Consider the following 24,404-nt stretch of genomic DNA (forward strand, 5'->3'; position numbering starts at 1 on the left):
AATTGGGTGTGTGTGTTTTATAGGGCTTTCTTGTCATTAGCCGAAATTGTGGAGATTTGCAAAGTGTCAAAGCGCAACGGAAATGCCGTTATATTCGCTACATTTCCCAGCTTAATTTCCCTCGCCCCAAAAACAAAAAGAAGAAAGTCGGCGAATCTAATCTAACAATTTTCACCATCAAAATTATTTCATTCTTATTCTGCGAAGAATTCTTCGCCTGTCAGCTTTTTAATTAATCATCAAGATTCTTACCTTAATTGTTTTTGTTTTTCTGTTTTTTTTTTTTTGCAACTATGAAAAGTTGAGTTATTATTGTTTTAGGGGCTTTCGGCATTGGGATGACAAATGCTGGATTTACGCATTGATGAGCACTTTGTCATTAGAGTTTTTAATTATCGACCAACACCAGAAACTTTTGGTCGAAAGGTCACAGGCACCTGTGCACTGAACTCTGACGTCATCGCCTGTAAGAAGGCTTCGTACCGCTTGGTTGGTTGGCCAGGTTATTGACTCTCGCCCTCTCTCTCCCACCCGCAGCATTACAGCCGAGAGCCATCATAATTATGTGGAGTCGGCTTCTTCCGCAACCGCAGAATCTTTAGACGTCTCTTCTTGCCCGCGAGCCCATAAATAAAGCCGATCTTGGCTCATTTTTAACGATCTGCATATTTTGGCAACATAATTAACGGTGAAAAGAATGTGAAAAGTAGCGAATCGTAACGCGAAAGCCAGAAACACAAAACGAATCAGACAAAAAAAAAACAGAAAAGAAAGATACACGCGACTTTAAAGAAAGGCGATAGAAAGAAGCAGAAGGTTTCTACGAGTCTCGAGCAGTTCGCTGTCTCTCAGTTCGAAATCTCCCGTCCATCCCATCGGTGCCTCGAGCAAATCTACTGGCCAGAAGCCCAAGTGAAACCGCTGATAATGCAAAAGGGGAAGTGCCAAAAAAAGCGAGTTAAGTGAGAGCAAATCTAAAAGAAAGCATCATCATATCGGATATCGCCGCTGGGGTCGCCAATTAATCGTACTCAATGATCGCGATTAGCGATAACACGCTTGGTCAGCGATTAATGCGTCTGCAACTCGCATTTCTCCTGATCGGTTTTTGGGATACTGTTGAGGCTTTGACAGTCGACAATCAATTGGTATCGGCACGAAATGGTAAGTTAAATACAGGGAAATAGAGAATTATTTTCATTATTAAACATTTTTGGGGGTAAAATATGGTTCCAATTTAAGCAATATTTGTTGCACACCAAAAAGTTAATATTTTCGATATTTCGAATCCAAACAAATTTCTATACAAAATCTAATAAAATTGGTTTAGCACTGTTAACTATTTAAAGATTAGGTGAATCAAGTTTTATTAAAGTAAGCCTAAACTGAAAGAGCTTTAAGCCGGGAAAACATTACTTGTTAACTAATGTGAACAATTGCACAAAAACAGTACCATAAAGTTTTTATACAGTATCATTCAGGTTTTTTCTTAGTGAAATAACTTTTAGATATTAATATTATAATTTGAATATTAAAATGTTTAGAAAAACAATTTTCCCATACTTCACAGTGTTTAAGACATTCAAAATACAGTTATCATGGTAATAAGTATCATTTGGGCCAGTAAATAAGTGGTCTTAACAATCAGCTTTAAGTCTTTTTGAGAACTGGCTTTTTATAAGATTTATGCGAATGGGAAAATACTTACAATATATGGTAGTTAACAGCGTCATTAAAGATACTAGAATCTGTGCTTTTAAGCCATTATGGCTTTGAAATTAACCTGTATTGCAAAACTAATAATAAATACAATTTTAATTTAACCTATAACAAATGAATTATGAGCACTTGGAATAGTACCTGAATGTAAGTTTTAAATGGTTATGACTAGCATTACAAGGGAAATATTCAAATATTCTAAATGAGATAATTTCTTGGAAATTAAAGCAACCAAAGGCTGGGGGCCAATCCATCAAGCATGTCAGACCACAGACACCGCGGAGCAATGTGTTTTGTCTATGGTTTGACCTTTTTGAATTATTCATGCACTGACGAAAATTCTATGGGTCACCCAACTGCGTCCCGCGAGCACGCAAAGTTAATAAAATTCAAATTTAAATCCAAATTCAAACCCAAATGGAGAACAAAGCCCGGCTAACAATCGAAAATGGAGACAATTGCAGAGTCAATAAAACTAACCTACCGTAGAGTGGACGAAGTGGAGCACCAGCGGTGGCCTTGAAAGTGCAAGTGGGGTGACGCAATTGTTTGAAATGATGGAGAGTGGGGGGTAGGGGTGGGGGATTACCTAACTGCCAGCTGAACCTTTTGTAGTTTGGATCTTACCATTTACCATCAACCATCTACCATCTTGCATCGACAGACTGCTTCGAACGGATTGCACTGGAGGCGATGCTGCCATTTGAGAAGACCTTCCGCACCGAAGACACCAACTCGTTGAAGATGTGCAAGGAGAAGTGCCTGCAGGCGGGCGAGAAGTGTCAGGCCATCTCGTTTGGGTGAGTCGTCTTCCACCTGTCACCCCTTGATTGCCCAATTTCCACCTTGTGTACATAACTATATATATATATGTGTGTTTCTGTTTAATTTTTTCGGATTTTTGCAGTGTTCATCGACGCGGAAACGGCACTTGTCAGTTGTCATCGGAGCAGTACGGATCGGGGGGGCGGCGGGCGGCCGGGGGGCGTCATTTTCGATCCCGACTTTGATCTGTACACGCGCAAGACGAACTGCTTCGACTTGAGCGACAACTCGATTGCCCCCGGTCCACTGCCCATTCCCGGACCCAGTCCCATTTCTCCCGGTCCGACGCCACTGGATCTGCCCAACAGGCCTTTGGATGTGGGCAATACGCCCGTGCTGGTGGTGAACCCCACGCCCCACACCTCGCCTGGTGGTGGTGGTGGTGGTCCTCCTCCGCCACTGGGACCACCCTCCTCTCTGCCACCCCCTGGAGTTGGTGATCGCCTTTACTTCTCGCACGATCTGTATCCCCTCTACAAATACCCAACTCTGTACGAGAACAACTACCCGTCGACCAACGAAGAGGCCTACATTCCCGGTGGCTATGCAGCCAATGCCCCCGAGGTGGATGAGCGTTATCGACCGCACTACGGACCCATCGAACCGGCAGAGGACGAGGGCATTAGGCCCACGCCCCACAGCCCGCCCAGACCTATCTTTGGATTGGGCTATGGAAATGGCTATAGCTACGGGTCCCCGGAGAGATATACACCGCCGACGGGGAGGCCATCAAGTGGTTCCTCGGAGGAGCGTCCCAGTTATGCTGGCAGACCACCGCGTCCCACTGCCGATCGTCCGGAATATCCGCCAGGGCCACCACGACCCACTGAGTATGCACCCCGTCCCACGGCCGATCGTCCGGAGTATGCTCCACGCCCCCATGACAGCTCCACACCGCCTTCTTACGGACCACGCCCCAGTCCCAGCTATGATCCCCATCGCGAACCCCGTCCTGACTACACCAATAGACCCGATCCACCAGCCATGCCGCCGCATGATGGTTACGGAATGAATGGACCATCGGCACGGCCACCGCCTCCTCCCTACGAGGGTCCACCTCCACCGCCACGGGATGAGTACGTCCGTCGGAATGGCAGTGCCATGCGACCCGGAGACGGATACGGAGGATATGATGATGACAAAACTATTGCCACCTACTTCAATCCCGATGACTTCATGCAAGGAAACAGTGAGTAACAATAAATGAGTGTCAGAACAAAACAAAAAGATTCAAAAGAAAATTTTGGATAAATTCAAACATAAATAATAAAAGTTTAATAATTAATATTTTCAATTTGTTCTTATTGATTTGGAATTTTACGTATAGGTTGTTACCAATTAAGAAACTCTTATTTTTTGTGTATTTTCTTTTTTATTATTTTATTTTAATGAGATAGACAAATTAATATAAAAATGACTGTGACATATATATATGATATGATATGATATTACTATATTATTAAAAGATAAATTATTACATAATAATTATTTTTTCTTTCAGAACGACCAATGCCTGGCGATAGAGACCGCGATCGACTGGGATATCCCATGGATGAACTAAAGGGTGAGTTGGCCTATGGTGTTCAGTTTTCCCTGATTCCTCTACCTTCAACTAATTTATGGATTCGTGATGTCCCCAACGCTAACTCAGTAACCCAACAGACATGCAATTGTGCCTATAACCATATAAACAGACAATGACACGGGTCACTTGAGAGTTGCAACAACAACAACAACAAAACAAAAACTAAAATTTAGAATTAACATGGCGCACAACTAAAACTCATTAGCTTTCGGGGTCCATGGCGACCGACTGGTCAAGTGACAGATGACAGACGCCCGATTGACCCACATTCCCTGGCTTTTATTTGCGTAACAAAACTAAACCCATTAGCCTGGCATAATGCTCATCGGATCTGGGGTCTCTGGGGGTGAGTGGGCGGTTGCAGTAAACATCGACATTATTCACAATCGCATAATATATATACAACGGAGCCAAAAGCTCCACGAACTAACCCACCCACAAAACGGTATAATAAATAATGCTGTGGCCGAAGTTTTGATTAATGGCTAGCGGGGTTAAATGGGAATGCAAAAATTAGGGTCACCCACATGGAATGCTTAGCTGCTTTGGTTCTCTTAGATCATTCTATTAGGCAATTATTAGTAGAAATTTAAAATTATATATTTGAAAGTAATCCAATTATTTACAAATCAATATTATTTTTTTTAAAAACCCTTTCAAAATAGGTATTAATAAAAAACTTCTTTTTAAACTAATTTGATTGTCTATTGAACAATGACTTAGATTGAAAACGACTTGGATTTATAAAGAATTTTTTAGTCGCTTGAGATTTTTTAAATTACTCTTTAGAAGAAATTTAAAGTAAAGAAAACTTCCTTTAAGTTAAAATCCCTTACTAATATATTTTTCATCTAAATGGGGCTTAAGATCCAAATCTAGACTAATATCGTTATTTCTGCAAAGATAATCCCACCCAAATAAATTCCAGCTGGTTTTGTTCCGGTCTCTTCAGTTGATATGATCTCATTGTTTTACAGAAGAAATTGACTTGTCAAGTGCAAGAAGATTTATGACAATTCTGAAACCACCAAGCCAGATCATCAGGGAACAATTTGTGTTTTGATTTCGACTTCCTTTCGGGTTCCCCAAGTGTGACGGAGTGGAGTACATGAACCCAGCGGGTGGCGGTGACATAAGCCTACCGAATATACCACAAGCTATGCATATTCGTATGCCAAGTGCCTAGAAAAGCCAAGTTCAAATGCCAAACTTGATGACGTTGGCGCAATTAATTGTGTTTCTAAGGTGGCGTGTTCGCTAGTTAGTTAGTTAGCTTGCTTTTATTTGGCGTGGGACAGATCGTAATTTACACTTGGAGATTGGGCTATACAGTTCGCTGGGAGGCGGAAGCGATCTTCGCTATAGGTATCTCCAGTTTTTGGCGGTTCTATAGCGTTGTGCAAGATCGGAATAGAATAGAACAGAACTGAACAGAACGGAGTGGAACTGCACTCAGCATGCACACTCCCCTGGCATTCATTGTATGCAAATGCGAACTCCAAGTCGGTGCACAAAAACCACCCACATTTGCGGTTCGAGTTCGTGGCACCACTGCCTGACAGCAGTGACATTGATTCAGAAACGGAAATGCACTTAAGTCGGCTTCTTTGGGTGGTTGAGGGGGCGATATGATCGATGGTCTCATATTTGTGGTCAGGTTTGATTGGGAAATGCAGTAAAGCCCAAAGAAATTCAGTATGGATCAGAAATGTCTTGGCAAAAACAAAAGACTTAGGCGAGCAACTTAAAAGTGCAGGATGATTTATTCCTTTTGGATATAGAAGTAAAGATATTTTTGTGGTCTTAAAACTGCATTATAAAACATTAGTTTATCTGCGCAATTCTCAGAGTTGGCTTCTCTTTTAATTATCAATTCGTTTTTTATTCTATCATGTACAAAAGCTTTTATTTATCGTTAGGTGTTTCAGTTAAACATAATATTTATAGTTTAAAGAAAATAAAACTCTAAAGATATATATATATCCATAAAGTTACATTTTACTCTGTTAATAAAGTAATTTAAAATATTTTCTATCTAAGACATGAGATATTTATACATATATGTATATCTTTAAAATTCGTTATAACTACACTTGAAATTCTTCTTTGTTTTTTTTTTTATGAAATTAATTAAATTGAACAAAATATCTGTCACAAAAAGAAGAGTTAAAAAGAAGGTCAAATATTAGTTGAAACATCACTTTGAATACTTTAAGTTAAAGTTACAGTTTAAGTTTAGTACCAAGTGATGTTTACATATGCAAGTTTAATCTATAAGATTGAACAAGTTTCAAATTTGGGACTTTTATTAAAATAAACTCCGTAGCAATTAAACACCCCATAATAACGCAGCTTGAAAAATGGTCCATCCTTGAGCTGAAAACAATGTTATGAGAAATTTTAATTAGCCCTAAATCCACTTAATTTGCTCATGATTTATTCGGCTATGTTCAGACGGCCAACGATTTGGACTTAGATTTTCCGAGTACCTTATTAAGTTCGCTCTTATTGAAACGAAATAATAAGTATCATATCAAGATGAGGCATCCTTGAGCGAGGTCTGTTAACGGTTGGCTGCCCCCATCTGTATCGCATCTCGCAGCGATCTGTACCCTCGTATTTTCATCTGAATCATTGGCCAAGATAGGCATCTTCCACCGAAAAAATAGAAGAAAAAAAAAAGCGCATCTGAAAATGCTCATTATACCGGAGATCCAAGGCTTCTGGGCAAACGATGTGCTCTCTGCGTTGGGGTCGAATGAAAAAGAATCCGCTGAAAATGGGAGTTTTCAGATTTTCTGAGCGCCAGAGCGCAAAAGCTTTGCCAGCTCAGAAGCGTAGAAGCGTAATAGCGAAAAGCTCGAAAATCGCGCGCGATTTTCTAATGCCGTATAAAACCGCAAGCTTGACCACAGCCGCTGTTCATTCGCGATTAGAATCGCCAGCGCCGCGCGTCGAAAAATACCCGTCCGGAAAATCGTGTTCGCGTCTCCGTGTCCTGTGTGCGATGGCCCATTGTTTTGAAAGCGCTTGACATTGCACAGAAATTAATTAGCCCAGAACGCTAATTAAGCCATTACGTAATCGCATAATCACACCAAAACACACCAAATCACACCGCTTTTGGTACAATAAACCCCCGAAAAATGGGTAGTATTTGTGGATTTTTGTGGCTGCTTCTGCTTTTGAGTCGCGCCAACGACAGCAGATCGAAGTTCGTTAGTCCTACGCGACACACCGATCTCAGCAGCACCATTATCATAGTGGAGGATGCTAAAGGTAGGGGGCTTCAATGCTTTTAGGTCATTCCACTTGGGGCCCATGTCAGGCCCAACTCTCGACCGAATTTCGGAGTGCGTATTAAAGTAATTTGCATAATTTCCATCGTTCTGGGTGAAAAACACGTTGTCTTGGCTGGCAATTTTCCCGGAGATAATCTTCGCTTGGAGTACACGGCACCCAACATGACTCGAACATAATTTACTCAAAACGGCAACGGATGTGCCGCAAAAACACAGCAGCGAAAAACACTTCGACCCGTAACAGAAACAGAAACCAACTTGAACATAAATGCACTCGTCAAAAAATATGTTCTTTGTTCTAGACTTAAATAAGGAGTTTTTCTACAATTTTACAATTGAAATTCTCACTGGAAAGTTAGAAAGTGAAATGATTTTTAAAGAATAGGGTGAAGCTAATTATCTTTTGGCAGCTAATGCTTAAATAATTACAAAAAAAATGTAACAAGAAAAAAACATTTTTTCTTACATACATTTTCTAGAGCTCTCTCGTTATTGTATATGATATTACTTTTATTTAAATTTTTTTTTATTAAATAACTTGATTACAATTCACTTTTCTTTTTAGTTTTTAATGGGTTCTTCCTTACCCTCAGATATGTTTCCGGTACTTCTATCTCAATTTCCGTAGTTGGTAGCTTCTTTTTTTTCGTAACTGATATAATGTTTATTTAATTAGAAAAGAAAAAGTAAGCCAGACTATTATTATTGCCATTATTTTTCGTATTTAATATTATTTTAATTTAAATCGCCAGATGACAACATCTTTATCACCTAAAAAGATTTGAAATTTATGGTTCGTTCTTCACTGTTTGACACAAGCTTATAGTTCTCAAAATTATACAAAACTGTCAAGATATTAGGTAGCTGCCAACTCTGCACCTTTTTCAGTAAGAAATGCTTAATTTTTTCTAAAGTGCAGACACCCATGAAGCAACCCAGCCCCGATCTTGGGTTCTGTCCTCGCTTCACTGCCTCCAAACGTTGAATGGTTGATCTTTTTCCCCCTTTTTTTTGGCGGTGCCCACAATTGCGTAAGGCGCAGCTGCATCTGCATCTGCAACTGGCACTGCAACACCTACTTGATCTCCTTGTTTCAGCTTGCTTCCGGCGAGTCCTGGCCGGCAAAAGGATTGCCCCTCACTTCGTGCGCCGCTCCATATCCTGTGAGCGGGTGGAGGAGTGCATGCGGGAGTGCGGACGGGAGCGCAGGTTCATGTGCGAGGGCTTCAACTACCGGCTGGATCCGTCGGGTCATGGCCAGGGCGATTGCGAGCTGGTCGAGATGCCGCTGGCCCAGATGGACCTCTACTCCAGTCCGGATCGCCGGGATGCCAATCTGCTGAGGCATCCGGACTACGACTACTACGAGCGGGATCGCAATGCGCCGAGCAGCTGTCGTCGCAGTGCTTGCCAGGATTGCTCCAAGGGTCCGGTGAGCAGTCAACCCGTGTACTTCAAGCCCAGTGCGGGCGGCGGCTATGGAGATCGGGACAGGGAGAGGGATCACTACCGTCCGCCGGTTAGCACGGCCGTGGATCACTATCGCGGACCATCGGGTCCACCGGGCAGCTCCTACGAGCACCGACCGCCGCCCTTCTCCTCCGAGTTCCATGGCTCGCACAGCTCGTCCGCCCATAGCTCGTCCTCCCAATCCTCCTATGAGTTTTCCTCCCATGGCTCCGGCTCGAGCACGGGCTCCAGTTCAGGATACTTTGGCCACACCCCGCCCAGCAGTTATGGCGGTGACCATGCCTACGTCGATCGCCACGATCCACCACACTATCGCCCTGGCAGACCGGACCGCTGGGAGACTTTGCCAAGTAGTTCCGGCTACGATAGCTCCGTCTACAGACCGCCACGCCCGGAAACGGATCGCATTGACAAGTACCGGCCACCCTATCGTCCTGGCTCGGATTACTCACCCTATCGACCACCGAGTCGTCCGTCGCACAACTACCTCGACCGCGATGGACCAGGAGCACCGGGACCACCCGGCTCCTACAAGAAGCCCAACAAGTTCGTACCCTATCTGATTGGTGGCGAGGACAACTGGGGACACTACGGCGGCAGCTACGGCGGAAGCAGCAAGCACTCCTCCTCCTCATCCTCCTCATCGTACTGGGGTCTGAGTGAGTCGCAGCGGCGCAAGGACCAGCAGGACTTCAACTATTTCCAGCTGGGGGCCCCGACCCCTCATCGCGATTCCAACTCGGTGCTCAGCTATCCGGGATCTGGCTACGAGGAGGATTACCCAAGGAGGCGCAACGATTACCGTCAGCAGTGGACACGGCGACCGGGACAAGATGGTGAGTCACTCTTAGACGAATTTTAGATGTTTAAAATCTTTGCAACTTATAGGGTCTTAATTAAATTTTATTAAATACTTTAGTAATGTGTTCATTGAAATAATTTATGAGATTCCACAAGCCAAAACGTACCACCACAAAGTTCCTCGTTGAAAAATTGATGTTTGGCTACATTTTTAATTATCTAACTGACATATTTTAAATAAAGTTTATGTTTTGTGCAATTATATACTCCCGATAAAGCACGGAATTAAAAAATTGTTCTCTTGTTTAACAAATGTCCACATCTTTAACTAATTAAAATCTAGTTTGGGACAAAGTATGCGATAGCTTTTAAAAATTACTACTTTATTTTTTTTTTTTTTTGTATAATTAATAGATTTTATCGCAATGTTAGATGAGTTCTTCTATTTTGAAAAAAATTTTAAATATAATTCGTCTACATGGTAGAGCTTTGCTGTTTCATTGAAAATTTAAAAATTGTAAGCTATTATTTATTAATTGTTATAACATTTACTTGTTATATCACAGAATGCTCGGCCAAAACCAGCGAGGGATTCCGGCTGCACAAGACGGCCGTGAAGCACGCCTACAACGTGCCCACTTTGACGGAGTGCGAGCGCCTGTGCTCGGATCAGCGGCCCAGTTTCATTTGCCACACCTACAGCTACAGGTATAACCAGGCTGGCAGGGACAACTGCATGCTCTGTGACCGACCCATCAATATGCTCGACTACTACGTGGACATAGAGCCGGATCGGGACTACGACATCTACTCCATGGCGGACGACATGGACGTGTGCCGGCAGCCTCCGCCATCGCGACGACACGATACCGCCGGTCCGAGCACCGCCCTCTCGGATCCCCGAAATGCACGTAAGTTTGACCTTATGTTAAAACACACAACAACAATTGATTAGTTCATAATAGTCACTAGATTAGTGTCATTACATATATATTAATAAATATTTTTTTTAAAAAAATAAACCAAAGAATGAATATAGATATTTATTTTCTTATCACAGTTAAAAGCTTAAACAAACAAAAAGAAGACTTAAATATGTTAAAAAAAATAGAAAAATATTTTGTAATGCATAACATCATTTTCATTACTTGCTTTGAACTTTGTAAAAAATATTTAAAATACTGTTTGTTAAGTAAATAATACAAATTGCCTAAGTGCTATGAAAATGTTTCAATTTCAGAACTTGGTGTAAATTATTTGTTTTAAAAAATGTATTAGCAAAGTACAAACGATAAGTTTCTGTTTTTGAATTTGTAACGTTAAAAATGACTAAATTTACATCTGCTCTTTCAGAATGCTTCTTCCGTGCAATTGATGCCACACGTTTCTTCAAGTCAATTGTGCGCGACTCGCTGACCGTGCGATCTGTGGGCGAATGCGAGATGGAGTGCATCCGGTCCACGAAGTTCACCTGCCGGGCCTTTGCCTTCCGATATGGCCAGCAGCGGCATGCCGGAGTCATCGACAACTGCCAGCTGAGTGACTGGCCGGTGAGGGACATGGACAAGGAGCGCCATCTCATCCTGGACGCAGCCTTCGACATTTTCGAGCGGGCGAGCTATGGCCATGGATGCGAGATCCAGCCGATTGTGGATGAGAAGCACAAGAAACGTGAGTTTTTCCTCAGGTTTTCCACCTCATTAAGGAGTAATAATATTATTCCCCTTAGTCTGCTATTTGGGTTATGGATCTCCGGCTAGACTGCTTCCGCCGGCCATTAAGAAGGTGATTTCCGTGCCCTCGGAGATGGCCTGTAAGAAGGAGTGCATCCGCTTCCGCGAGACGACGCCTTTCAAGTGCTTTGCTTTCAGTTATGGGTAGGTAATTTCAATATATTACATTCCAAGAATATATATAATTAAATACCTTATAATAGCTCCCATGCTAGCACCTTCAACTGCGAGCTTTCCGATCTGGATCAGACCGAGTTGAAGCAGGATGTGCACTATGCACACACCAAGGATCGCGACTTTTGGCTCTTCGCCTGGAATCCCTTCGACTGGACCTGTCGCGACAAGGTCAACACGATTGGCGGATCGAGGGTTAATAACGATCGCCGCATGGACATCTTCCGGGAACCGGGTAAACTCAACCTACTAACCTGTTGCACCTCGATCCAAGTGTAAATAACCGGTTCCTGCTTGCTCTAACCGGGCAGCGGATTAGCAATAGTTGTGTATTACTAGCATTAGAATTTGTGTAAATTAGTTTGTAGCGGAGAATGTTGTGTAAATAACGTTTACTAGCATGTACAGTGGCCCCACTCCCAGCATAACCGAAAGACGAATCCCCCAAAAAGCTACTAACCGATCGTTTGCATGCCACCGTTCCGATTTCCACCCCCCAAAAACCGTGCTCATGACCCCACTAAATTCGCTTCTTGTTCGCTAAAGGCGACGTGGCCTGGCGCCACTACACCGTCTCCGGCAAACCCTGCCGCCGAAGCAGCCCCTGCGCCAAGAATCTGATCACCGGCTTCTACTCCTGCGAGACGGACGCCTCCGAGGTTGGCTCCTGGGACTACTGCTGCAAGGCGGACCATCCCTGCGGCTACAGCAAGGGCTTCGATTATCCCTGGTATGTGGATTCAATTTGGGTTATCCAAAGAATATATCCATTCCACCAAAAGTGCCAAAGAAACTATCAGGGTCTTGTCATTGCATTAAAAGATATACAATATGTTTACAATACAATATGTTTTAAGCCCAACAGTCCTTTGTATTCCTTCCAAAAGACAACGTTTTTGTTTGATTACATACTTTTAGCCCTTTTATGTCGTTTTAAAACTAAAATTAATATTAATTTGAAAACTTATTGATATGAAAAGATTTCCTTTTATATTTAAATTAAATCTTCGTTTTATTTTTAAAACTCACATTAATATAATTTCTGAAAGCCTTAACATTTTTAATAAAATTTATTAATGGTGTTACTGAAATCTTAATTTAAAATTCAGCCTAAAATTATAATGGCGAATTAAAGTAAGCAATAAAATATTTTAAATTTGCTTTGTTTCAAAAAACGACATAAATCGTTATACTGCATACATTTGGACATCTTTAGAAGATACTACCAAAACTTAGTAATTTCTGTGGCACCCCCAATAATATAAGTTTGATGTCAATCAGTGCCATCTTAAAACATCCCAAATTTTAAAATATTATTGTCCTTTTTCCGCAGGTGCTTTGTGGGCGACGAGTCGGACCAGTGGCGCAAGTGCAGCGATCGGTACTTCCCCGGCAAGAACGGCACCCAGGCGACGCACTCCCATTTGGGACTGCCCAGTGCCAAGGAGCAGCAGAAGCATCCGCATACGCATTCGCATCCGCATCCGCACCATTCGCAGCCGGCGACAGCGGCCAGCAGCGAATATAGCCAGCATCCCCCGCGACCCGGCGGATTGCAGAGCCTCAGTGACTTTGCCGCTGCCCGTCTGTGGCCCGTGACCTACCTGTACAGTGAGGGCCCGCCCAATGCCACCGAGTTCAGCAACTTTGTCGACTGCAACAAGGATTCGTGCTAGTGGTGCGATGATCTATGCTGGCTTTAGTTTATTAAGCAATACTTGTGTACAATAGATTCCCCCTGAGAACCCAAAATCCAACATCCAATATCCAAAACCCAAGCCCCTAATCCCGGACAGATCTACTCGGACCGCGTGGACGTTGTCGTTGTGATCATCATTGAGATTGGATACCATTGTCGTCAGAGCCAAGCGAAACCAATTAACTTATTAACTTAACTCCCCTGAATGTTAAATGCAACCTTAATGACAGCTTGCGTGCAGGCATTCTTTCTATCTATAAGCTGAATTGTATGTATTATTAATAAAATTAGTTTTTACGAAGATAAAAAACACGTCTAACACATTTTCTTATATTAATTGTAATTAGACAACCGAATGATTCAACTGTCAGGCAGAAATCCAAACGTTAGCTGCTTTATAGGGCCGGGAATATCTCCTTCTGACTGCAATTATAATTCCCTCTGCAAGGGTATAAAACTGACTTGGTATCCCTGCTTATCCGCAAATTTACTCATCCTAAGATAGGACCGCTCTTCAAAATTTCCGTAATTTTGATCTCTGAAATCTAGATAGAACTTCTTCATTGTTTTAAGAGGCTCATAGAAAACGTTTTCTGAAAACTGGAGTCAGCATATCAGGAAATAGTTTTTCAAATCACTGAAATATAGGCTACTTCATCCACTTAACATTTACTTGAGTGGTCGTTGTCAGCTTTTTCAAGTTTTTTTAAGCGGTTATCCATTACAACCACCATCGGTGTGTTGTAGCAATGAGCTTTGCATGTAAAATAACTGGAAAATAAGTTCAATAAACAGTAAATATGTAAGTATACAACTTTGTTATTTATTTAATCTCCGTAAAAAACTGAATGATTTAGGTTTATTGTTTTTAGATGAGGTAATTTTATTATTTTATGTATTTTACAAATATTCTAAAATGTGCAATAAAATTAAACCTAAAATATCATCAATTTTTTGTTGATGCATTTGCAATTAAATCTTGCCAAATATTTTAAAAATATTTTTATGTTTCTTCATCTTCAATTAACCAATTATATAGACATGTTCAGACAGTTTTGGATTACTTTTTAATATAATATCCAAATTATTCAAAATTTAAGGGTATCTCATCTGCGCTCTTAAATTTGTGTTATTTATTTAATTATCATTTTTGTTTTGATTATAAAGCTTTTGAGAGAGTGCAAATACTAAGCTTTGAGCATCATGACAATTTCTTTGTTTTAAAGTGTATTATATTTGTAGGTATTAATGCAATCTCGAACCGCTTTTTCTAGTAGATAAGAAATCGGTTTGAGTACTTGTATTTTAAAATATAGAATGTCTAGGGCGCGGCCACTCTTTCCATATGTAGATTCACTCCCTCTTGAGTCGATATCAGGAATGTGCGACTGGAAAACTTGAGGGGAATCTGTGTTTGCTTGGACCTGCTGAACTTAAAGTCTCGCAGGAGGTAGACAAGACCCACCTTCACCTGCAATTTGCCAAAGCGTTCGCCTATACAATTGCGAGGACCTTCGCCAAAGGGCAAGTAGGCAAACGGATGACGAGCCCTGATCTCCTCCGGCTCGAAGCGACTGGGATCGAACCTCTCTGGTTCGGGATACAGCTCTGGATCGTGGTGAATACTATGCACAGGTATCATTATCTTAGTTCCCGGCTCTAATGTTAAGTTGCTATCGGGCACCCGGTATTCCTTGGTGGATAGTCTCAAAAGATGCGGCAGTATGGGGTACTTTCGCAGGGTTTCGGCCACCACTTTTTCCAGATACGGCATCTCCTGAACGGATTCGTAGGTGAGCTTCTGTTTGTTGCGGCTCAAAACGTCCAGTATCTCGACACGTAGCTTGTCCTGAATGTCGGGATTAAGGGCCAGTTCATACAGACAAAAGGACATGGTGGTGGAGGAGGTGTCGAATCCGGCCAGAAAGAACACCAATGCCTGGGCCGCAATCTGCTCGAATGACAACGCATCCTTGGCTCCCTCTTCGCCCAGCTCCATGAGCAATTGGATCAGGTCGTTGCGGTGGATATTCTCCCGCCTTCTGTAGTCCAAAGTCTGGCGGACGGTGTCCAGGAAAAATGCACTAACCTCCGGACGAAACAGACGCATGCGCAGCATCCTGGCCAGAGCCGGTTGGGAGAACATGAAGGCCTGAACGAGCACCGAGTGCAGAGGCTCCGTGGTCACCGATCGTCCCATTCGCCGGAACTCCGAGTCCGGGTCCTGGAGGCTATTGCACTCCAGACCGAAGGCACAGCTACCGATCACGTCCGTGGTGAAGCGGGCACACAGATCCTTGGCCTCGATCTCGCCGATCTGCTGGTGACAAGCCTGCGCCAGCCTCTCACCCACCTCCACCATGTTGGGGAACATCAGCTTCATCTTGCCGGAGGTGAAGACCTGCGTTAGGTTTTGGCGCAACCAGCGCCATTCGGGTCCGTCCAGGAATAGGAGATTTCCCGTCAACGGATCGTCCCGGACATTATGAAATAGCCCCCGATCAGCGAAACTGCCAAAATCACTGATCATTATCTTCCTGACCAGCTCCAGATCCATGACGAACAGCGCTTTGTTCAAGAAGGTAAAATATCCACAGTAGCGCTCTGTGCCACTGAACTTCTTATATATCCGCCAGTTGATATCCGTCCAGTGGAGCTCCTTACCCAATCCGCTCATATTTCCGCGGAAATATACGGGCGTTTCGCCGGCCACGCCCCTGCGCCTCCAGTAGGCGTAGTGCCAGCGAAGCTTGACATATAGCAAAAGTACAGCGGCGAACACGAGAGCGAAAAACGTGAACATGGTGCCCACAGTTGGATGGAATAGCAACTGAGTGGAAAAGTGGAGCACACATGATTCTCCAGCGGAAAAGCTTTCTCTAAGTTCTCACCATTTGCCTCTTTCTTTCTGAACTGCAGTTATCCAAATACGTATTGCGTCATTTTATATGGCTCTCCAAAAATGGTTCTAAACAACTTAATGAACATACTTAGTTATGTAAAAATAAACTCTTGTATGTAGATATTTAAAATACCTTTTTATTAAACTGAAAAGTACACAACAAATGGCATAAATATAATTTCTTAAAAGTTTTTAAATAAAATTTTTTATTAATATAAAAAAAAGAAAGAATAAAGCATTGTATATATAGAAGTATTTCACACTCAAAATAAATTTTCTTCGCTTAGATTTTCATGCGTTGCGATTGTAACACTATTTAATTTGTAACGTATTTTCATATCAGTAATATTTCATTTTAAATCATATTTAACTTAAATAAAATGCTTTAAAATCAAATATTCGTTACATTAATTCAAATAATTTAATATTCGTCACATAATTTCAAATAGGTAAATAGCAAAAGATTTAATTCAATACGCATTGTATGTAATTTATTGATTTAATATTAAATTGAAATATGAAATATGATTTTTTGTTTGAGTAGAAATATTTTTCTTACTTGTGTGTACTTGTCAGACACATACAATTTTATCAGACATACACATATTTTAAGAATTTGTGGCCGAACAAAATTCACAAAACAAATAATCATTAAATCAGTAAAGATTCCTTTTATTTTAAGTTAGAGGTAACGTTAGACGGCCTATATGCGTTCAACTTTCAGATGAACCCCGTACTTGGTGGACAAAGTGGGGCTGCGCGTGTCCAAAGTCAAGGGAATCTCAGTCAACTTCGAAACGCCAAAATTGAAACGTCTCAGCAGGGACACAATGCCAATTTTGGCCTGCATTTTGCCGAATCGCAAACCGATGCAATTTCGGGGTCCATCGCCGAACGGAAGGTAGGAAAATGGATGGCGGGACTTCACTTCCTCCGGATTAAAGCGAGTGGGATCGAAGCGTTCCGGCTCGGGATACAAGTCCGCATCGTGGTGAATGTTGTGTATTGGTATCAGCACTGTAGTTCCCTTTTCGATGATCAGCTCTGTATTTGGAACATTGTAGCTCTGATTAGTTTCACGCAGAAGTTGCGCAATAATGGGATGTTTCCGAAGAGTTTCTGTAGGTAAATGTGTGTTAGGGTTTTCAGTTTTTGTAATTCCAATATTATTCTTACCGGCCAAAACCTGGTCCAGATAGGTCATTTCCGCTAAAGCGTCGTATGTAATTTCGCTTTGTCCCAAAACACTTTCTATTTCGTCTCTAACCTTTTGCTGAATATCGGGCTGTAGGGCTAGTTCGTACAAACAGAAGGCCATTGTACTGGAGGAGGTCTCGAAGCCAGCTAAAAAGAACACAAAGGCCTGGGCAGCCATTTGCTCCAGGGTCAGTCCATGGGAGAGATCGATACCCTGACCCCTTTTAGCCGCTTTTTGGTTCTCTGCTCGCAGCTCTATAAGCTGATCCATAAAGTCGTTTCGCTTAATGCCATTCTTGAGGCGATAGTCCACCGTGCATCGCCCTCCAGAGTTAAAAGGTGACCCGTCAAGGGATCATCTCGGGTATTATTGAAAAGACCGCGATCTTGGAAGTGATGAAAGTCCTTGATCAGCACTTGCTTGATGAGGTCCAGATCGGTGATCATGGCGGTTCGCTTGAAGAACATGAACATCCCCGCAAAAGGAGCCTTGCCCTTGAACTGATCGTAGATCCTCTGGTTGATGTCCCGAAAGTGGTATTTCGACCCGATTCCCATCATATTGCCAATCACAGGCAATGGCCGCTCATGAGGAACTCCCTTTCGGGCCCAATAGGTGTACGAATTGTGGTAGAAACTGTAGGCCAAAAAAAGGGCCACGCCCAATAATGCTAGTGTTAACAGCATGGCGATCAGTTCAGTTTTAATTGTGAATACACTAGTTTTTAAAAACAATTCTGCATCTTAAATGCGAATTTGTAGGTAAGAAGTGCTAATCGACTTAATTTGTGCAACGCACATTGAGAACTAAAAAGTGTTTGCCAAAGCAAGAGGTATATACAAATTAGAGAAAAGCTTCTATATATATTTCTCTATTGGCTAAGCTTTGGGTCATATGTTTAATCATCTGTAGCATTCTCCTTTGATAAAGCAATAATAACAAAACTTATAGGTAAACATAAGTTTTTTTCTTGTCAAAGCTTTTTTTTCTGTTGTGTTTGCTTCTCTCTCGGCAAAATGATCAAAACAAAACTAATTGATAAAGCAGTAAACAAATTAATTATTCACGAACTGGGAAAGTGCTTTGTAATGATGAAGAGAGACACAGAGAGCCGGCATAATGTTGTACTCGTAATCGCAAAAAGAGCTGATAAAGTAATTTATATACAGCGGCGTTCCTAAAAATAGTGTTTTCCAATTTAAAACAAAATATTATATTTGTTTCGTTTAATGTTTGTTTTTAAAGTTACATACTTAGTAACATAATAAGTAACTTATAACCAGAAACTTTATGGATTAATATTTACAAAATTTGTAAAATTTAGATTTTATGCATATAAGACAAATTAAATATTTTGTTATAATATTTTTAAAGCATCGTAATCAACAACCGAATGAATGGCACTTTCATTGTAAAGAATTTCATTACTTTTTTAAAAGGAAAAAATCAAGAAAATAAATGTAAATTAAATATACCCAAAGCTACTCATTTGAATGTCTCACAGTGTTTATACCTTTTGTACATAGACGTGATTGTCACAACAGAAATGATAAGAAAAGCGTCAAACAAACGCTTTGTAATGCTGAAGAGGGCCAAGCAATATCAGTTGGCAATTTTAATTGCTGTACTTGCTATCACCAAAAAACAAAAATATTGCAATGAATAATTCAATTTTATATAGAATATTGTTGGGAATGGTATTTGCAATTCCTTCTCCTTACCTGGTCTTCTTGATTCTCTTTTAGCCCGCAAATCTTTTTCAGTTGCCAGGGGAGTTTTGATTGCTTAGTCTTAGCTCCTTCTGAGGACACTTTTTCAATAGACTCCTTGACTATTTACCCTTTTAATTGAAATGTGAGCACGAGTGTAAACAGTAAACAGTAAACAAGACGACTTTGTTGACAGACTGTTGATGCTTTGTAAGACGACTTCTGTGATGCCTATTGGCCATTGCATCTCAGTTTTAATCAAACGCGGCAAATGTGCAAAAATCATGCGTAAACTTAATGAAACTAACATAAAATCGAGCCACTGGCTTCTTCAAATTCCCAGACTTAATACAAAATCGCGGCAAAAATTTATGCGAAAGCGATTTAAGACCCATTAAACGGTATTCCAGCTGGACAGCGTGTTTGTGGCTGCTTTAGAGTGTTCAAGCCGCCTTTATTCCACCCCAAAGGACCTCTATCTGCGGCTTCTCAGTAAATAATAAAACGGAGTCGCGCCTAAAAGCATTTTGTGACGCTGGGTGCGGGCGTGTGTGCTGTTTTTTGTGCTTAAAGGATTTGGGCCTAATGCTTACGGCCCGTTTTATGCCGCTAATGTGCCATCTTCCAATCGACATAAAAATCGTAATGCCGCAGTAAAAACAGCCAGACCCATAAAACTCACAGCGTGGCTAACAAAAATCGAAACCGAAGCTGAAATTAAATAATCAAGCAGTTCCTAAAGAAATTATGGTTATTATAAATTTATGTCGTTTTTATGCTGAATTTGATCGATTTGCGGATTTTAGGTGGAATAATTAGACAGGAATATGAAAAACAATACATAAAGAATCAGATTTATTAATAACATTTTCAGTTCTACTTTAAGATCTTTCATAAGTTGTTGTTTATGCTGTTCAATCGACCTGATGTTTTTGTTTTATATATTCTAAGGCTTCACTTTTTTTAATCAGGTCTATTAAGTTTAAAGTGTGTAATTATTATTTTATAATTATTATATATAGAGCTATAAGAAATAAGTTATACCTATGTATATATATTGCGGGTTGAGCAGCTCATAACTTAAATGATTAACAAAGCCTCCTTGGGAAACTACTTTTAAGTATTAGTCACCAATATTTTATTGACTAAAAATTGTAGATGAATTGAGGTTTCTAGTCAACAAGTTATTTCATTCATTTTTACGCCTGAGAGTTCTAAACATGAGTATTTAAAATTTCGATGTGGGGATCTATTATTTTTATAAGAGAGAGAGAGAGAGAGAGAGATAAAGCCTCAGAAGTGTTAGAAAGCTCGACAGAAATGTATAGTCATCGTGCTTGGATGCAAATGTTTCAGTTCTCACTACACGGTGATCCAGTGAAGTCGGTACCAGATAACACTTACCCGTCCATCCGTTAAAATTTCGTCAGCCATTAAAGGATTTTCCATTAGTGTTGATTGTTCAACTGCGATTGCTCAACAAACCTAAAACCCGTTTTCGCTTAAGTTAAGCAATTTGTATATCAAATTATTAATACTATTTAAAGTCATAAGTGTTTAGCGTTGTTTCAAAAATAAATGTTACTACAATCTTTTATGTTGTCTGAGTGATAAGATTTCGTAAAGGCTCGATTAACATATAAAAAGGCAAACTCAGCGGCTAGATAATCAGTATGTTCTGAGAGTTAAGCAAGAACAGTGTATGATAAAGTAATCGCTCGCAATGTTGCTAACAATCGCCCTTGTGGGCGCGGTCTTGGCCTTGGCCTATCGTTTCTATACCAATATCTACACCTATTGGGAACGCAAAGGAGTGCTCTTCGAACGCCCATTGCCGCTGGTTGGCAACATGAAGGGGATCGGGTCGAAGTACCACTTTCGGGACATCAACCAGAGGATCTACGATCAGTTCAAGGGCAAGGCTTCCTTCGCGGGCATGTACATGTTCTTCAAGCGAACCGCCATGATCACCGATCTGGACCTCATCAAGCAGGTGCTGATCAAGGACTTCAGCTATTTTCAAGATCGTGGTGTTTTCAACAATCCCCGCGACGATCCCCTGACGGGTCACCTCTTCACTTTGGAGGGCGAGGAGTGGCGATCGATGCGGCACAAACTGAGTCCTGTGTTCACCTCCGGAAAAATGAAGCACATGACGGGCGTGATTGTCGAGGTGGGCCATCGCCTGGCCCAGGCCATGGAAAAGTCTGTGCAACAGGCCCAAATGGTCGACGGCATTGTGGAGATCAAGGACCTGTGTGCCCGGTTCACCACTGATGTCATTGGATCCTGTGCCTTTGGACTGGAGTGCAACAGCCTTCAGGACCCCAATGCCGAGTTTCGCAACAAGGGCCGTGAGATATTCGTGCGGCGTCGTCATTCGCAGTTAGTGCAAGCATTTCTGTTTACCAATGCCAAGCTGGCCAAGAAGTTGCGATTGAAGGTGTTTCCCGATGATATAACCGATTTCTTTATGTCGGCTGTGAAGAGCACGGTGGACTATCGCCTCAAAAATGGCATTAAGCGAAACGACTTCGTCGATCAGCTTATAGAGCTGCGAGCGGAGGACCAAGAAGCGGCTAAAAAGGGTCAGGGTATCGATCTGTCCCACGGACTGACCCTCGAACAAATGGCCGCCCAGGCTTTTGTGTTCTTCGTGGCCGGATTCGAAACCTCTTCCAGCACCATGTCCTTCTGCCTGTATGAACTTGCCATGCAGCCTGCGATTCAGCAGCGTTTGAGGGATGAGATTGCCAGTGTGCTGGGGAATGTGGAAGGAGGAGAGCTTAACTACGACGCTCTGGCAGAAATGAGGTACTTGGACCAGGTGGTGGCTGGTAAGTACGGGCTTATCTGAACTTCTCAGTTAAAGACTAATACATCTTCCCATAGAAACCCTTCGGAAGCACCCCCTGCTGCCCCATTTAATTAGAGAGTGCAATCGGGACTACAAAGTGCCCCACACAGACATTGTGCTCGACAACGGCGTCAATGCCTTAATACCCGTACACAATATTCACCACGACCCAGAGATATATCCCGAGCCGGAGAAGTTCGACCCCAGTCGTTTCGATCCGGAGGAAGTCAAGTCCCGCCATCCGATGGCCTATTTGCCCTTTGGCGATGGTCCGCGCAACTGCATTGGACTGCGTTTTGGCAAAGTTCAGGCCAAAGTTGGTCTGGTGTCGCTGCTTCGCAGCTTTCAATTTTCCGTGTCGAAACGCACCGAAGTTCCTTTGATTCTGTCAAAGAAGTCTTTTCTGTTGGCCACCGAAAATGGCCTTTTCCTAAAAGTGGAAGCCATTTAAATTTAAACAAAAACTTAATTGTGTATAATAAAGGGTGACAGTTAAATCAGATATAAATAAAAATACCGTGTAAATTAAAATTCGACTAACATGCAATATCCAAAAAAAATAAAGCATTGCATATTATTTATATACCAATTATACCAACGATGAAAAAGCGGCCAAAACTTTGCTAATTAATTTAATACAGAGGACCGGGGCTAAATCAGATTAAAACAAATTTCATTTTTGTTTGGCTATATTTATTAGTTTGTTTAACAATCTGTTAACTGATCAAAACTTTGTTTAGCTTGAAGGGCAAACGTAATATATTTTGGTAAATGAATTTTATTGCTATTGTTTTTCAGCCAGTCAAATTTAGTATCTGAACAAGAGCCAGGGGCAATGTTAAAACATTATCATGAAATTTCCAAAAAATAATATGGAGCGGTGGTATCCGCTTTCAATAAAAGTAACTTAAAGGAAATGGTTTTCGTATCCTCTAAACCAATCTCTGTATAATAAGCACATATATTGGTTTGGTTTCTGGATTCTCGTTGAGTTTGTTTTACAATTACTTTGAAAACAAGCGGCCCAAAGAATAACAATGTGTTCTCCTGCTAATCTGTAGCCAAAATCCGGACAAAAGTTTTCCGTGACTCGCCCACTAATTTGCTCATTTCTCATGCGTTACTTGCCAGCTGTTTTGACAGAATTGCATGTGCTATGCAATATGTTCGCAACCGTGGAGGAGTAGAGTTCTCAGTTCTCCATTCAGGCAGAAGTTTTTGCTACGGCACTTCTTGATAGTGCAGTCACGCCACAGAATCCTTGGGGCAAAGGGAACTCAGCAAGACTAAAAACTTGGTGCTGCAAAACAAATGGAATAATTAGCCAGTAAAAGATGAACTTGCTCACGGCACGAGGAGAACTCACCAAACAGGTGCTGCAGCAAAACTCGTATTCCCCGGACATAGCCAAGCATCATCATTCGTATCTGTTTTCTGTTTTTAGTCTTCAGTGTTTGTGGCTCTAAGGTGTGGAATGGTAGCTGAATCCCCACTGGATGACCAGCGGGCGAAACTAAAAACAAAACAAAATCGGTTACAGTGAAGGAGTGCTGTAAAAACAAGACAAAAACCACCAGCCGCCCTTAGTAACTTGAATCGACTGATTGGATCCGAGTGGGTGGTTCTGGGCGGCCCTATCATTGTATCTTTGTAACTTTGTGTTTATAAGACCCTGGCGAACTGACTGGATGGCCATTGATTTTCGCTCAATTGGCGGCGTTGTCTATTTGGAAAACAGCTGCCGTGATGGGTCGGAAAAATACAATATCGCATGCCTCCATTGCCGCTTTTCACACTTCTTTACTTTTCTTTTCATTTCTTTTCTTTTGTTTTTTTTTTTTTGCGGGCCATAATTCATTTAGGCCAAATTCCTTTTGCTTCCACATAGACAATTTGAGCCGATGCCCTGAGATGCCTCATCATCGTCAGTGGACGAGACTCACGCATCTAGCCAGTGTTTTTATTATTATGTTATTTACATTTATTATTGATTGATAACAAATTGCTAAGCATTGACTAACGAGCGCACATTGTGGCCAAAAGGTCAAAGTGTCGGGATCCACCTTTCGCACCTTCATTTGCAGCCGTAATTATGTGAAATTCTCCGCCAGGTGAGGTATATCAGCAGAGTCCTTCGCTTCGGGTCGTTGGGTCACGTCGTTTTGTTGTGGCAGAATAAACATTGGGGAAGATAAATATAAAAGACACGTAAACACAAAAATATTATTTCCAATAACCTCTCTGATATATCGCATGAACCAAAATATTCACGATTCGTCTGACTAAATTTTGATACCGTACTTTAAAACATACACCATAAAATACATTTGGAGTGCTAAAGAAATCACTTTGGTTTTCAAAATAGTTATTTAAGTGACTAAAAGTATGCAGTGAAAATGGGAAAGTAGACTTTTGTTGTATTTAATTCAT

General features: G+C 41.6%; 4 protein-coding genes across 4 annotated transcripts; 2 read left to right on the plus strand and 2 right to left on the minus strand.

Moving 5' to 3' along the window:
* The first annotated feature begins 308 nt into the window (after window positions 1-308).
* LOC108145528 lies at window positions 309-13,618 on the plus strand. The gene is given in 13 exon segments (XM_017271023.2): window positions 309-466; window positions 538-1,164; window positions 2,384-2,519; window positions 2,627-2,681; window positions 2,683-3,733; window positions 4,046-4,108; window positions 8,529-9,737; window positions 10,269-10,613; window positions 11,056-11,373; window positions 11,432-11,579; window positions 11,639-11,844; window positions 12,156-12,339; window positions 12,943-13,618. Coding segments are annotated over 12 exon segments (4,188 nt in total). The 5' UTR covers window positions 309-466; window positions 538-1,034; the 3' UTR covers window positions 13,286-13,618.
* A 741-nt stretch (window positions 13,619-14,359) lies between these two features.
* On the minus strand, window positions 14,360-16,125 carry LOC121467693 (probable cytochrome P450 6a13). The gene has a single exon (XM_041709868.1). It carries the CDS (start codon window positions 16,109-16,111, stop codon window positions 14,630-14,632), a length of 1,482 nt encoding a protein of 493 aa, XP_041565802.1. The 5' UTR covers window positions 16,112-16,125; the 3' UTR covers window positions 14,360-14,629.
* A 736-nt stretch (window positions 16,126-16,861) lies between these two features.
* Cyp6a13 (cytochrome P450 6a13) lies at window positions 16,862-18,763 on the minus strand. The gene is given in 3 exon segments (XM_041709870.1): window positions 16,862-17,329; window positions 17,387-17,719; window positions 17,722-18,763. Coding segments are annotated over 3 exon segments (1,122 nt in total). The 5' UTR covers window positions 18,095-18,763; the 3' UTR covers window positions 16,862-16,913.
* A 1,533-nt stretch (window positions 18,764-20,296) lies between these two features.
* Window positions 20,297-22,585, plus strand: LOC108145367 (probable cytochrome P450 6a14). Its single transcript, XM_017270761.2, has 2 exons — window positions 20,297-21,954; window positions 22,010-22,585. The coding sequence occupies exons 1-2, from the start codon at window positions 20,841-20,843 to the stop codon at window positions 22,423-22,425; spliced, it is 1,530 nt and encodes a 509-aa protein (XP_017126250.1). The 5' UTR covers window positions 20,297-20,840; the 3' UTR covers window positions 22,426-22,585.
* Window positions 22,586-24,404: the final 1,819 nt, after the last annotated feature.

This window comes from Drosophila elegans, unplaced genomic scaffold (assembly GCF_018152505.1).
Source record: "Drosophila elegans isolate 14027-0461.03 unplaced genomic scaffold, ASM1815250v1 contig_520, whole genome shotgun sequence".
Classification (NCBI taxonomy): Eukaryota; Metazoa; Arthropoda; class Insecta; order Diptera; family Drosophilidae; genus Drosophila; species Drosophila elegans.